The following is a 13,850-nucleotide window of genomic DNA, read 5'->3' as shown; positions in this document are numbered from 1 at the left end:
CAAATAGCTTCTGTTTCAGATTGGCCCCAAACCGATTCCATCTTTGGTCAGTTATTAGTTTCTTGTATATAATTGCCTATCTGCCATTGATTTGACAATGGGGTTATTCTATATAGAAAATCAAACACGTTTCATCCGAAAGACATATATCTTACCTTGATTATTTGGTCTATTTAATTTAATGTATTTATATTCGACATTTTCAGGTATCTGGATATTATTAATGCCACGCAGTTAACCTATGTTATTGTTTTAAAAATACCATTCTGGAATCGTTGATTTACAACATTATTCTTATTACGAAAGAATGAGCCAATGTAAAGTAGTCGTTATCATATTTTAGTATATTTGGATAATTGACCCTTGATAATCTTATGCTCATTGTTTTTAACAAAGCTAGCACAGAACAAAGAATTAAGGTAATTGAGCGTTCCACATGCTGCACTCTGAAAATGTAATGACCTTACAAGAACGATAACCTGCCTACCCTAACTAGCACTGCACCTAAATCGATATGCTTAGAGCAGATTAGTGATCATGAAACAAAGGCCGAATAATATCCTTGGATTAACCTTATACAAACGGACACGTAAAAACCTCCCTACAAACTTTATCTTTGTAATTATTCAAGTTCGTCATTCAGCACAATGTTAACAAGAGCAAGATATGAATATTTACGAGTCCACATCAGTGGTGATGCACTAATATTTACTTACGTATGTCGTCATTTAAGTATAATGAGATAAATGGACAAGTACGTCTTTTATTTAGCTAAATCACAATCTGTAACAAAAGTACATGCATCTACACATGCCGCATATATTTACATAAGTACATACATCAATATATTTACAAGTATACATTCCGGCTGTTTAAGTGCGCAAATTTAACTTAAGACGAACGATATGTCACGAGATAACGTGGCCATTAATTACATGTTGTTCGGAGTGGGTGGGGGTGAATAAGGCCTGCTGTAATTTTGCATAAAGTTGCGTACCTCATCGAAGAAAAATAACTATCCTACAACTCCCTGATGTGTCAACTATACCATACTTATTGTAATCAAGTCTAATAGTATATGTGGAGAAAACTAACCAGCCGGTACCACTTATCCGTCTTAGGTAATGTTGATAAATCGCATGCGCGTTGTGCTGTTGAACTTTCAACATTTCCAGGAAGGCTGTATTTATTAAACTAGTTTCATTATGAATGTACACCATAGATCAGTCAGCCACCATTACCGTTCATATTTTTTCCAAGCGAAACGTCTCGCAGAGGTAAATATCTTTTCCATATAATAAAATAACTAAGAACAAATTGGTATTAATCTTTACCAATTCTAGGAAAACTGTAAGTAGTAGAAGAATGTATTCGTCTGAAAATGATTTTAGTTTCTTCTTTGCATACGTTCGCAAAATGGCACATACATTTTAAGGCATAGTTTAGGACGAAAGAATTGATACCATTAACTTGATACCAATCCATATATTTTAATGATTTAATTATCACTAACATTATTTTGATTCAGTATATTATACGATAATTTGTTTTAGCAGTTGAACCTTACATATTATGCATAATACAATTTACAGGTAGAATACAGACATAACAGATTCCGAGCGTATACGTTGGTCTTTCAATAGAACAAAATAAATCATATAAGAAATTTAAATCTTCAAGTAAGCTTCCACTTTAATTTTTCAGGTTGCTAAATCTTGCAAGTGTTGAAATAAATATTGGTGCAGCCAGACGAATATGACGGACCCAAGAAAATGGAAGGTTGAGTACAAATCATTTTGTTCTTCAAGACTGCTCACTGGAAACATGTTCTTATTCTTTATTTTATTTCCTTCCTTTCTTTCCTTCTCCTTCCTATATTCTTTCTTTCTTTGTTTCTTTGTTTCTTTCTTTGTTTGTTACTTACGTTCTTTCTTTATTTCTTTCTTTCTTCCCATTTTCTTCTTTTTCGTCTTCTTGTTTCTTTTTCTTCTGCTTCTTCTTCTTCTTGTTCTTCTTCTTGTCCTTGTTCTTCTTGTTTTTCTTGTTCTTGTTATTGTTCTTCTTCTTCTTCTTCTTCTTCACGCATCTTTATCAGAAACATAACCAAACATATCAAATGTAGCTGGTTACTCAAATTATTTTATTTACTTATATTCAAATTTAATATACCTAGACAATTAAAAGTAAGCTTTTAGTTTATTTACAAGAAAACGAATCTTTCAGTTAGTATCGGTGTTGCTAACGTATATCCCTACTATATCGATTAAGGTTTTTTCCATTCAACGAGCAATGTTCAATATTGTCATTATATTGCTGGATTTACCTTTGACGCATATAACATTCATTGAATTAAGTGTTTGCAAAGTGATCCGTGCTTGTTTCAAAGTGCGCATTAGTGCACAATGGTAACCATAGTGAGATACTAAACATGGTCGTATCTACGTCGGATATACTATGGTGAATCGATATTAATTACCTATGTCTTACATCCCACCCATTTAAAATTCACAGACACTAACTATATTGATCGTGCTTGAAGTGATAGAATCAAACCAGATTATTGTTAATCTCGACCATCGTCCATTCATTGAGCCTGACACTTAGTTTTGTACTTGGGTAACGCTAAGAATATATATATATATATATATATATATATATATATATATATATATATATATATATATATATATATATATATATATATATATATATATATATATATATATATATATATATATATATATATATATATATATATATATATATAAAGTCAGACTTGCTCGCCGTCCCGACCCTGTATGTATTCGTGTCGCAATATCCAGATTTTACAATTATTTCACGGTGTTCATAGAAGACGTGCTGTGACGAAGTCATTTTGATCGTTTCGAAAAGGCAAAGGTAGGCGTAGTATAGCGTGAGTTTGGCCAAGTATTAGTTGTGATACTCGGAGAGCGGTCATGGACTGTCGTTTCAACTTCATCCAACTACTTGACAATTATTTTTTGTTTACATAAAGAACAAGTAGTGCCGTCACCCAGCGCATGATCTGAAAATAAAAGTTGTCAATTTTTTTAAAAGTAGCCTGTCAATGCCTTTTCGGATATTGTTTGCCAGCCTAATATTCCGTCTATGACTTCCATTTTGTACTGTATTGACTTAATCATGCTTATATAACGTTCTAATAAATTCAGAATTATATCTTTGTGTGAGTTCCACTACGCACGTTTGCTGACTCTGTTCTCTATATATCTATCATTATATATATAAAATACTCGATATTTTCTATTAATTGCAGCTATGAGGTACCTTTTGTATTTCTTTTGTACTGAGAGTTCATGCGCAGTATATAATCTTCAAATTGGGTTATTTTGTATTTAGAAATGTCATAGTATTTTCGTTAAATTTACATCAAGGCAGGTAGTTGTTAACTAGCGGAAAACGGCTGACATTCTAGTACAGCTTTTGAACAAGACTGATAAAGCTGATGAAAAAGCAACACTTATATCCTCCACTATTTCGTGTACTTGAGGTTTTGCTGGGAATAGGCATCGAATCAGAAAGAATTCATTGTCATAGTTATATCGTTTGATACAGACGACACACAGTAAATAACGAATTTGAAGCGATACGTTTTATATTTGAGCTTTAACGCCACATGTTGGTTTTAATTCGGTTTTTCCGTTTGTGCGATTAGAACCAAAGTATATCCGATATTCATCATCGCTCTTATTTCATTTTTTAAATTCGTTGAGGATAAACTTGAACTCTTCATCGGAGACGGAGTTTGAGGATACCTCTTTCGATAAGTGGTTAGCTTGTTGTTCACCAGTCAATAATATTTCCAGCCATATAAATCATGTCCAAATTTAGTGATGTGACCTCAATAGCAAGCGAAACCGAGGAAGCGATGCTTGCTGGCATCTTTTTAATTAATGCCAACAAATTGCTTAAATACAGGGTCGTTGGCGTATTGTTCATACCATCGAACATACTCCACGCTTGTAATTATTACTGAGTTACATAAGAATATTTTTCTCGCAACCTCGAAATTTTAAACTCCTGTATAAACAGATTATTGCAAAAGTCTACTGGATTGTGTGGGATGGTTGGGTTAGCTCCTCTGTGGATATGTATCTCAAATTAATCAGTTTTTTTATATATATGTCTCTAAATGACACGGACTTACATACACACCAACATGCATGTCGAGAGTCATGGACAACGCAAGGTTTCAGGATTATTTGCTTTTCTGGTCAGTTAATGTTATGTGAAAGTGCACGTATTCTTCTAAGATAACCGTTTTTTCTTTTGTTTTATGTTACTGTTTTCCTGTTGATAGACGAGTGATATAGAATAATACACATTCATTGGGAAAGGTTATTACTAAAAGTGTTTGCCAAATGCTACGTTTTTATTGCAGCAAAATTATACGCCGTAATCCTCGAGAACAATCCTTTTTTCTGTTGTTTCGACAAAGAACCCTAATTGCTTCCCGATATGGTTAGAATGTTCTAGGCAACGCCAGTTTGTATATACCCTGCATCCTTGTTCCATCCCAGTTAAATCAATTCCACGATGTCAATTTCTGTATTTGCAGGCGCCATCCGACAATCGTGTTCCTTGCCTAGGTCTTGTCATCCCTCCAATTTCTTTAGTATGCCTTACATTTAGGTATAGAACGACTTCTAACTGCGAAAGCCGAAGATTGTTGGAGTCGCCGAAAATCTCGAATCTAACGCTTGTACATTAATGTTGTAACCCTTAAAATGGATGGTGTATCCAGCTGCAAGCTTAAAATCAATGCTAGTTGCACAGCTTAAGTGCGACACAATGGATGGAACAAAATATTGGTCATTACTGTCAGTATGTGCCTGTATGACTCACATTTGCACGAATTGAAAGTGTTATACATGTTTCCTCTCCACGAATATCATCGAGGTAAAGGAGGTAAAAGCCGGCGCATGAGTCATCGATGGTGTCAATGTTGTGTTGAGGTTGTAAGCATCAACCTTTTGAATTTTGCGTTGAACCTCACCAAAAGTAACTAGATGCATTTGTTACGGTAATCACACTAACGGACTTAATAATGCCGGCCTTTACCTACATGACCTTTCAGGCGGCACTAAAACCGTTCTTTATTGTGTCCGTGCTAGCGCTGTCCGATTCCCTGCTACGTATTTTAAACGGGGGTAATGGTCCGAAAGTACATGCAGTGCTGTTACGAAAGAAGCAAAGGCCAGGTAGACTCATGGTGAGTCAGTACTTTGTTCTGAATTTTATTTCATTACAGTCAATATGGTGAAGTCCAGGGTATTAACTAACGAATGGTTTTAGTCTCCTTTGTAGCAGCGTCCTGTCTTTTGGGGCATCCTTTTTCCTCGTTGAGTGTTCTCGTTCGAGGTGAACGTAAATCCGCGGATGTTGATACATGCTGAGGAATTACTGGATGCCGTGTATGTGCAAGATCCGTAAAGCTTGTTCAAGTTTTCTAATCCAGGGAGCACTGAGAGATAGAGCCGATAGTTTAGTTCAATAATTTGTCACAAAACTCTAGGGAATTATGGCAAACTCTTTTTCTTTTGCGTTTTGGCTCGTGAACACCGGTTGTGGTGTTAGTGTCAACAACCATGTGAATATGCCAGCAATTAAAACTTCGTCTTTGTGTTAAACGCATATGTGCAAATTTTACATGTTATTCATTTATTGCTTGACGAGAAAGATCCGTCGCCACATACGAGACGACCTATTTATTTACTCTAGTGAACGTTCGGCTTGTTTTGCAATCATTTGTTTGTTTAGCAATACGGTCCAAATGGATGCCCACGAGAAGGTTTGCAATGATTTTCATTTGGATAAAAGCTCGGATTGGCAAAAGACGTATATCCAAAACAAGCAATTGTGATCAATATATGTGATCATTACACGTTTACAGGACTGAGGAGCAAGGAAGGATGTTCCCTTGAAAATGTTGCACGAAACCATGGCCTGACAACAAAAACGCTTTTAGGTCATTACATGTTGTTCAAGCCGCAAGGCTATGCTGAAGCCGGCATAACTAGTTTCAACGACAGTGTTATAGCATATTTGTGGGCATTTCCTATCTTACATAGATCAAAAAATATAAGTAGGGACGCATTTGATTCCTCAAATAGTCTCATGCCATTGTTACAGATATGATCTACCGCAAAGAAAACATTGCGACGTCAAGACAAAGTGTCACACCGTCCTCTTGGATGCATTGAGTAAAATGGAGTACGTCTTTGTTGGGTGGAGGTTGAGAAGTTTTAAGGGTATAACAAGGAAGCTGTCATCGTGACACTAGGCGGTAACGCAGCTATTAATGGAACAAGGTAGCCCATTGTCCATAACTTAAGATGCTACAAGTAGTACAGTGCAGGAACTGCAGCCGAGAGAAAATTGCCTGTGACCCTCCTATGCATGACGTGGCTGCACTAACTAGCAGGACGCAAGCTCAAACTAGCAAGACGCAAGATGCTAAGACAGAGACTGAGAGCAATAAAGCTGAGGGGGACATTATTAACAAAACATTAATATTTCTGATTGACCATTTGGTTTCTTCGTTCTTGAACGATTAGCACATTGTCCTGAATTTCACTTGATCTGTTTATCACTGCTGTCGTGTGTGGGGACCGATTCTTTATTCGAGATGCCACATCACCATCTAAATGAATCTACAATAACTGACACTGTTTTTCAGAGTAAATAATGGAACTAAATTCACCATCATTGGTATCTTTATTATCTCTTTAAAGTATGAAAATGTGACCCATACAATACTCACACACATGATCAGACAGCAGTACATGTCCTAAGCCAACACCGGATAGTGCTAAACAAGAAAGACGTTACATGGAACATCAACCTGATATAGCGGGCACAAATCATGCAGCCGAGAGTTTCGCTATTAAAAGATGTGACAAAAAGCCCATATAATGCAATCTCTTCATTAATAGCAGGATGGTGATGATCGTTGTAGTCCCAATACACGGGCAAAGTTTATCATTCGATATAGCATTTCCGACTTGATTACGTTAGTGCATTTGTGATGAAGAATAAAGTTTGCAGTTAAACTGCACAGTCCAAATTAAGAAACATCCTTTAAGAAGACAAATCGTGCAGCAATGGCAACTGGTTCAGATTATAGAAACGCACATAAATATATTGCACAACCACGAAAGAACAATTCTAGAACAAACACTGGCTATACCTTTACCCACTGGTCGCATAAAGAATTTTCCATAATAAAATCTGCGGACAAACAGTCACATAATTTTAAAATCACTAACATCCCGGTACGGTATCTGTGCAAGCAGACGTGTAGTTTTCTTTTCTACCAGTATCGTTTCTAACTCAGCCATGCAAATACATGATACTCTAAACCATCATGTATATTCACGTAATCGTACTCTGTGCCGCCGCAAAAAGTTCCAAATAAACATGTATTCGTGAATGTGATCATATCATATTTTAATTTACTAGCACAGATAGCCTCACCAGTTACTATAGACACCCCTGCGACGATACAAGCTCAGTTGGTTACCTATGATAGTCACCGTAGAGGCATTTCCAACAGGACAATGACAACTTTTGTCGCTCCGGCATGTTTACAAATATCATCTAGAACGATACAGGCTTGTATTTCACGAGCAATACTGTCTTGTGAGAATTTCATCTGTTAACTGTTGTTCGGCTCCAATTATTTTCTCGCTTCGATAACATTGAAGGACTATCATATTTTTATATTAATAAAGTGAATCTGAGGCGTAATTGCTCGACAGGATGGCAACTTTCAGATGCAACACACACACTCGAACCAATGTTTTGTTTTTGACCGTGTAACTGACATAAATATTACAAAATATATTTCGTGAAATATTTAAATTTGATGCCACTGTGCCCTTTTGAGACCTGGCCCTAAGTTCAATCTAAACTGTACTTAATGAACGATTAATTAATTTCTGAAGCGATCGCTCTCGTCTTCGCCTCAACGACTTACACGACAAGGGCGTGTTTTTAAAATTCCCGTCTATATTATATATTCTTGGTTGAGGCAGGTTTGGTGCAATATAATCAGAGCGATATGCAACCGCTGTGGATGAACCCCGTCTGATCCTCTCGAAAACAATCCCAGGGTGTTTTTATGTTTGGTTGTGCAGTGAACGACTGGGTGTTTTCATGTGATAATGTTAGTTTCCAGTTGGTAATGGTATATTATGGTGGTCCTGACGGTTGATATTTATTTGCGCCATAGCTAGATTATATTTCTGTGTATACGAAGGTGTGTTAACACCACGTTCTCGCAGATATGTATTTGACAAGTGGAAGAAAATCACTATCGAAGTTGGCATCACTGGTCAGCCGCTCCAAAATTCCGTTGGCAAATTTTGCGACCTAATTACCGCATTAACATTGAGCAATTCAAACTACATTTCATCTGCATCAACTAATTATACAGGTAGTGTAATTGTATTTTGTTCTGCAGCAATATCGTCTCTTCTGTAAATACCTGAACTTGGTGACAATAAACCATGACACTCCCAATCACTTATCAATATTATCATTTGACACCACCAACCTTAAATTCAGCTTATGATAATAGGTATTATACACAAATAACCTGTGATATTTAAGACATTTTCTAAGCTGATAAGCTACTGTTTTCCGATCCTTCTATGGTTTATGTTCCTTCAATTTTGTTCCATGAAGTTACTAAGCAACGTTGTAAAATATCACCTTAGTCTTCTTGTTCTGTTGCAGAATCAGAATCGTCAACATAGTCGTTGAGAAATGAAAATCGACATACCAAATTCTCTCATTCCCCAATTTCATTGATTGCTACCAGGCTTTCCAAAACAGACAGCCTCAGCTTGAGAACAATATCTTAAATGTCAACATAAGACGTTTTAAGTTTTTTTAGCTTGTTCTTGGAAAACTACAAGCTTGACCGCGTCGTCTTCAAGAGCAACCGGGTTTGTAAACTATGATCCGGTGGCAGACATGCTCATGTCCACATCAGCGCCGCCTGTGTTGAATAGAGTCCGTAAATGTTATTTTGAATACTATGAATTGCTCTAACTCCTTAGTAAAATCGTGGTGATGGTGTTGTGGAAGCTTTGCTCTCCAGAATGCACGCAATGCTGAACTAACAAGATGCCACCTGAGTTTGCAAAGGCAGAATTGACTGAAACAGCATATGTTGTGCAGGCCCCGGGTTAGATAATCAACAGCTTCAACTGGAGGTTTAAGCTCATACGAGTCAAAGTGCAGAAATTGTAGTGGTGTTACCACGTATCCGTGTCCTGTTATGGAATCCAGCTTAAATGACTTAGTAATGGCCAGAAAGGTAAGACTGATTATTAGACTCACATCGGTCATCAGCTGACAGACCTGTATAGAGTTTCAGAGGGTGATCCAACCCTCTGCCTGATGGTATTCTGAGTGTTGACCTGGATGGTTGAAAAACTGTACCTTTATAATTCGGAATAGACTTTCCACCGAATGACATTTTCAAAGCAATTTTATTTTCAGTTCTTACTGCTCTCAGTGCAGATGATTTTACAAAGAATGGAAAGATTCCATCGGTCTTAAAAAAATGTGTAACGTCTAATTTTGATAAGCTTCAAGTCACCGCGTTCTTCATTTGCTTGGCCGCATTAAGCTAATAAAGTTGTGTTTTGTCATAACTACACGTGACAATCCAATAAAATTTCCCGGAGATCATTCAAATGTCAGCGGTGATGTCCTTCCGGAACTCATAAACGACAACAAAGTTGTCTCGGCTATTATTAAATGGATAGTCACGATTATCCACAGTGTTAATTTAGATATCTCATCATTACCATGCGGGACGCATGCGTCATGAAAAATTCATCTATTTTGTCACTTTTCGGCATAAAATGACTGTGCGCTTGACTCCGAAAAAGCCTTTCGAGCATAACTAAATAAACCATATGTGTTCCTGAGAAGAATTGCACACAAAAACGAGAATGATGCCCCTCTGCATGGACAAATCATTCCGTATGAAACATCATAGACGATTCAGCTTATGTTGCATAACTTTCACCGTATCCAAGAAATGGCGTGATAGTATCATGATTTCTTTCAATTTCCTTTCCATCAATGAAATAAATTACACTGCTGAGAGAAGCTAAGATGCCATTGTTGACACATGCAATCTTGTCACTGTAATTGTAATCAACATCATTAGTCCGAACACGTTTTCAATTGATTTCTAAAAAAGCGTCACAAGGGAGAACGTATCGAAATGTGGCATTCACATCTAATTCTCTTCTGTGTTGTTGATTAGGATCCTTAGGTGGGTTCGATGAATAATGAAAATCTCATTTGCTTTGAAATATATTTTAAATAACTTCTATTTCCAACATGGGGCTAGGTACTTCTTAAAATGTAGCCAATATTTCCTTAGTACTGGTTTTGACTGGTACCTTTTATATGGATTCACCAATCGTGTACTATCCTAGTCATCAATCGTACTCTATCTCTCTTTGGCACACTTGCGATCATTCAATCGGTTATGCGCTGTTGCGCGGCTTCATTGATAATGTTATTGGCCAGCTCTGGATAGCAGTGTAATCATTTTGGTTCTGCACACAGTGTTTGAGACAATAATTGTCGTTGTCCAGATCAATTTGATCGAACCGCTCCAAATCCCAGAATTTTAGACCGATCCTCAGCAACGATTTTGATGCTATTAACGACTTACATATCAACTTGTTAAGGCCTGATAAAAAAGGCTGACAGCACCTTCGGTACACTTGCAAACACTCCCTGGACATCAATTCCAAAGCCACTGCTGAACTATGTCATGTAAACGGGTTTTCTCGTGTTATAAACACGCACTGATACACGTCCACGTTCAATGGTCATTGTATTAAAATATCTGGTTGTTCTCTAATGAGTAGTTGTACTATCAAGGACTCCACACTGAGATCTAACATACGCCAGTCCTAGTCCACAAGGGTAAAATGAATATGTGTCAACCGGGTATTTTATGCCATGGAAGAACCTCGGCCGTTGGTGGGTAATCAATATCATCGCGTTTTATGTTACCTTCTGTTATACTTGCAGAGCTGCCACTGATTACGTCACACGTTAAATTGCTCTGAAACATCGCCGAAAATCTGACAATTTCTAACGCGAAATGCTAATTTGACCATCCAGGTCCTGCGCTAGAGACTTATTAGCACAAATAACTAGTTTAAGGCAGCCGATAATTGCTTTCATTGACAACCGTGCTATGATAACCAATTCGATGCAGATTCGATCGAGATGGCAGAGCTGAGTGTAAACTCGAGTTCATGTATGAAACCTTTAGGGTCTTTGCCTGTCATCTTCAGTGATCGAATCAATTCCGAGTACTACGAGCCAGCAGGAAGTGCAATATTTTTCCAGGTGGCACAACCGTCTGACGAAAACACAAATCAGTTATTTGTCGAACACCATTGAACTTTCGCGATCGGATATTAAGCCAACTGTCATACACGCCCAATGACTGACGCTGGTGCGATCTCGAGTGTTCGGGTTCCCCTGCGGTGACCGTAATATAAAATTACGAATCTGTGGATGAGACTATAATCATTGAGGTTACGTGGGTTCGAAACCCGACTGAGTCATACAAAGACTTTTAAAAATGGTAGACGAGCTGCCTCGCGAGATGCTCAACATAAAGAGGTTAGTGTAAGGACTGATCGACCTGGTGTCATGATTATTTGACCAGGTGGGCAATCATGCCATATCACTATAAACGGTCACAAAGCTACGTCGTATCGATAAAATTGTTAGAGCTACATTAAAAATCCACATCACACACATACGCATTTGTCTTTTTTTTCATTTTCTTTATTAGTCCCTTTCTGATTTTGAACTTCCAACATTTTTTATGACGCTGATTCTTTCTTAGCTCTCTTTCTATGTGTTTGTGCTTTAGTTCAATTCCTTTTCAATTCATTTCAGAGCCAGAAAAAGACTTCCTAACCAAACCCAGAGCACTTTTGTCAAAACTGTTCGTTTCCACCAAATACCGGATAAATTTGTATTATTTATTTTTGTTACTAAGAGGTTTTTACTTCCAAAATTAAATACTATCTGGCAAGCTCAAGCAACTGTCATTATAATGCATCTAACCCTACCTTGGTAGAAGTTGAAACAAACATATCCACTTTAGATGACCATGTACAAGCTTATTGGTTTCGCTAACGATTTCTCAAATACGTGATATTATAATACTGGGGACTAAGATATATCCGAAACAAAGTGAGTTTCTATTTTAAAACAAATTGAAATTTTCGGAGGTAGTTTAAGCAATTCAAGTGGCCCCAATTTCCTCTGAAGAATTTATGATTTTACACCAAGTAAGAGAAAGGATCGAAAACGAAAACATTTGCAAAATTCAACAAATAATGCCTCAAAATACAAAGTCAAAATTTAAGACGGAACTTACTGTATTGTGAATTAAATCAAAAATTATCCTTAATGTTCGTATCATAAGTCCATACGTATAGAATGGTCTGAATGAATTCTAGTGATGGCCCGAATAATTTCCTATTTTCAATGTGCTCATATACCAAGAGCTTGTAGTATGCTGATGGATCTCACTCTTGATGTAACATAATTATATAATCAAGAATGTCCTTAAATGAATTCATAATAATCCCATGTTGATAATTTAGTCCGAAAAGTAGATAAGTACTTTGTAATTCAAATAAATACTTCAAACAAATAAATCCTCCAAAAAATATTGCTGAACTCAACTATGATGTCGATTACACTTGACACCTGTTAAAAGAAAATAAATAATTATGATATAAATAAGCTTATATATAAAATGTCACCTTACTTATGAAATAATGGACGTTTCCATCAAATTCGTAAATAAAGTCGGAATTTGTACTTAACCCTTAGCAAACATCGATTCGAAGATCAGGTGCGCCATAATTAGGTTTTTTACCGGCAGAAAACAAATGTTCTGAAGAAGAATCGAAACAAATATGATAAAATTGTTTTTATACATTTGTCCGGTGCGCACAAATCCTTCCCATAATTATGGACAAAGGTCGATAACACAATGAATCATAAATTTACCTAACCATATATATATCTATATATAGGTATATGTGTGTGTGTGTGACTTACTGACTGACTGACCTTATTTACTCTTCAAATGAGATTACGTCAGATCAATCAAGTTCAGGACAATACAAGACCATGAAATAGACCAGAAAAGTTATGAAAATACGACAGTAGTAATGTGTAATCTACCGTATTGACCAAACGACATATCTCAGTACCTCCAATCATACAAATTTGTAGTCAGAGCGAAATAGCATTTGACTTAGCATGGCACTGATGTTTTAACATATGCATGATGATGATAAAACTACAAAAATGTTCGCACATCTCCTTTATTATGTGCTTAACATTAACTTTGAAATATTAAAGAAAAGAAAATGGAATACTTATACAAGGGTAACCATATATGTAGTTCTTTCTATATGACACATGTAAGCATGTATATATGTTTATATGCATGTATGCGTGATTGCGTGCATTTACATATGACTGACTGTCTAACTGACTTCATTTCCTCTTCAGCAAAGATTACATAATACGGATTATACAAATTACAAGATTGTGGGCCACACCATTGAACCGAGAAAGTAAACAAGAGAAATACATCGTCAACAAACGCATTTACAAGATGAAATATATAAATACATACAATCATATAGTAATCTCTAGGAACTATACATAAACAATGACATTTCCATACATATACCGGATACTATAATTCACCATCGAAAAAGAATGAA

At 36.5% G+C, this 13,850-nt stretch overlaps 1 protein-coding gene across 1 annotated transcript in view; it reads left to right on the top strand.

The window, feature by feature from the left end:
- The first annotated feature begins 1,197 nt into the window (after nucleotides 1–1,197).
- LOC149791745 (deoxynucleoside triphosphate triphosphohydrolase SAMHD1-like) overlaps nucleotides 1,198–13,850 on the top strand; it is a 42,438-nt gene continuing 29,785 nt past the window's right edge. Inside the window, exons 1-2 of the mRNA XM_089970242.1 lie at nucleotides 1,198–1,277; nucleotides 1,705–1,779. Of these exons, the coding sequence (XP_089826368.1) occupies nucleotides 1,756–1,779 (24 nt within the window). The 5' untranslated portion in view covers nucleotides 1,198–1,277; nucleotides 1,705–1,755. The remainder of the gene's footprint in view (nucleotides 1,278–1,704; nucleotides 1,780–13,850) is intronic.

The sequence above is a fragment of the Sinohyriopsis cumingii genome, chromosome 9, assembly GCF_028554795.1.
Source record: "Sinohyriopsis cumingii isolate HCF-2022 chromosome 9, ASM2855479v2, whole genome shotgun sequence".
In the NCBI taxonomy this organism is placed as follows: domain Eukaryota; kingdom Metazoa; phylum Mollusca; class Bivalvia; order Unionida; family Unionidae; genus Sinohyriopsis; species Sinohyriopsis cumingii.
The sequence above is the reverse complement of the archived record's forward strand: the minus strand, read 5'-3'. Positions and strand labels throughout refer to the sequence as shown.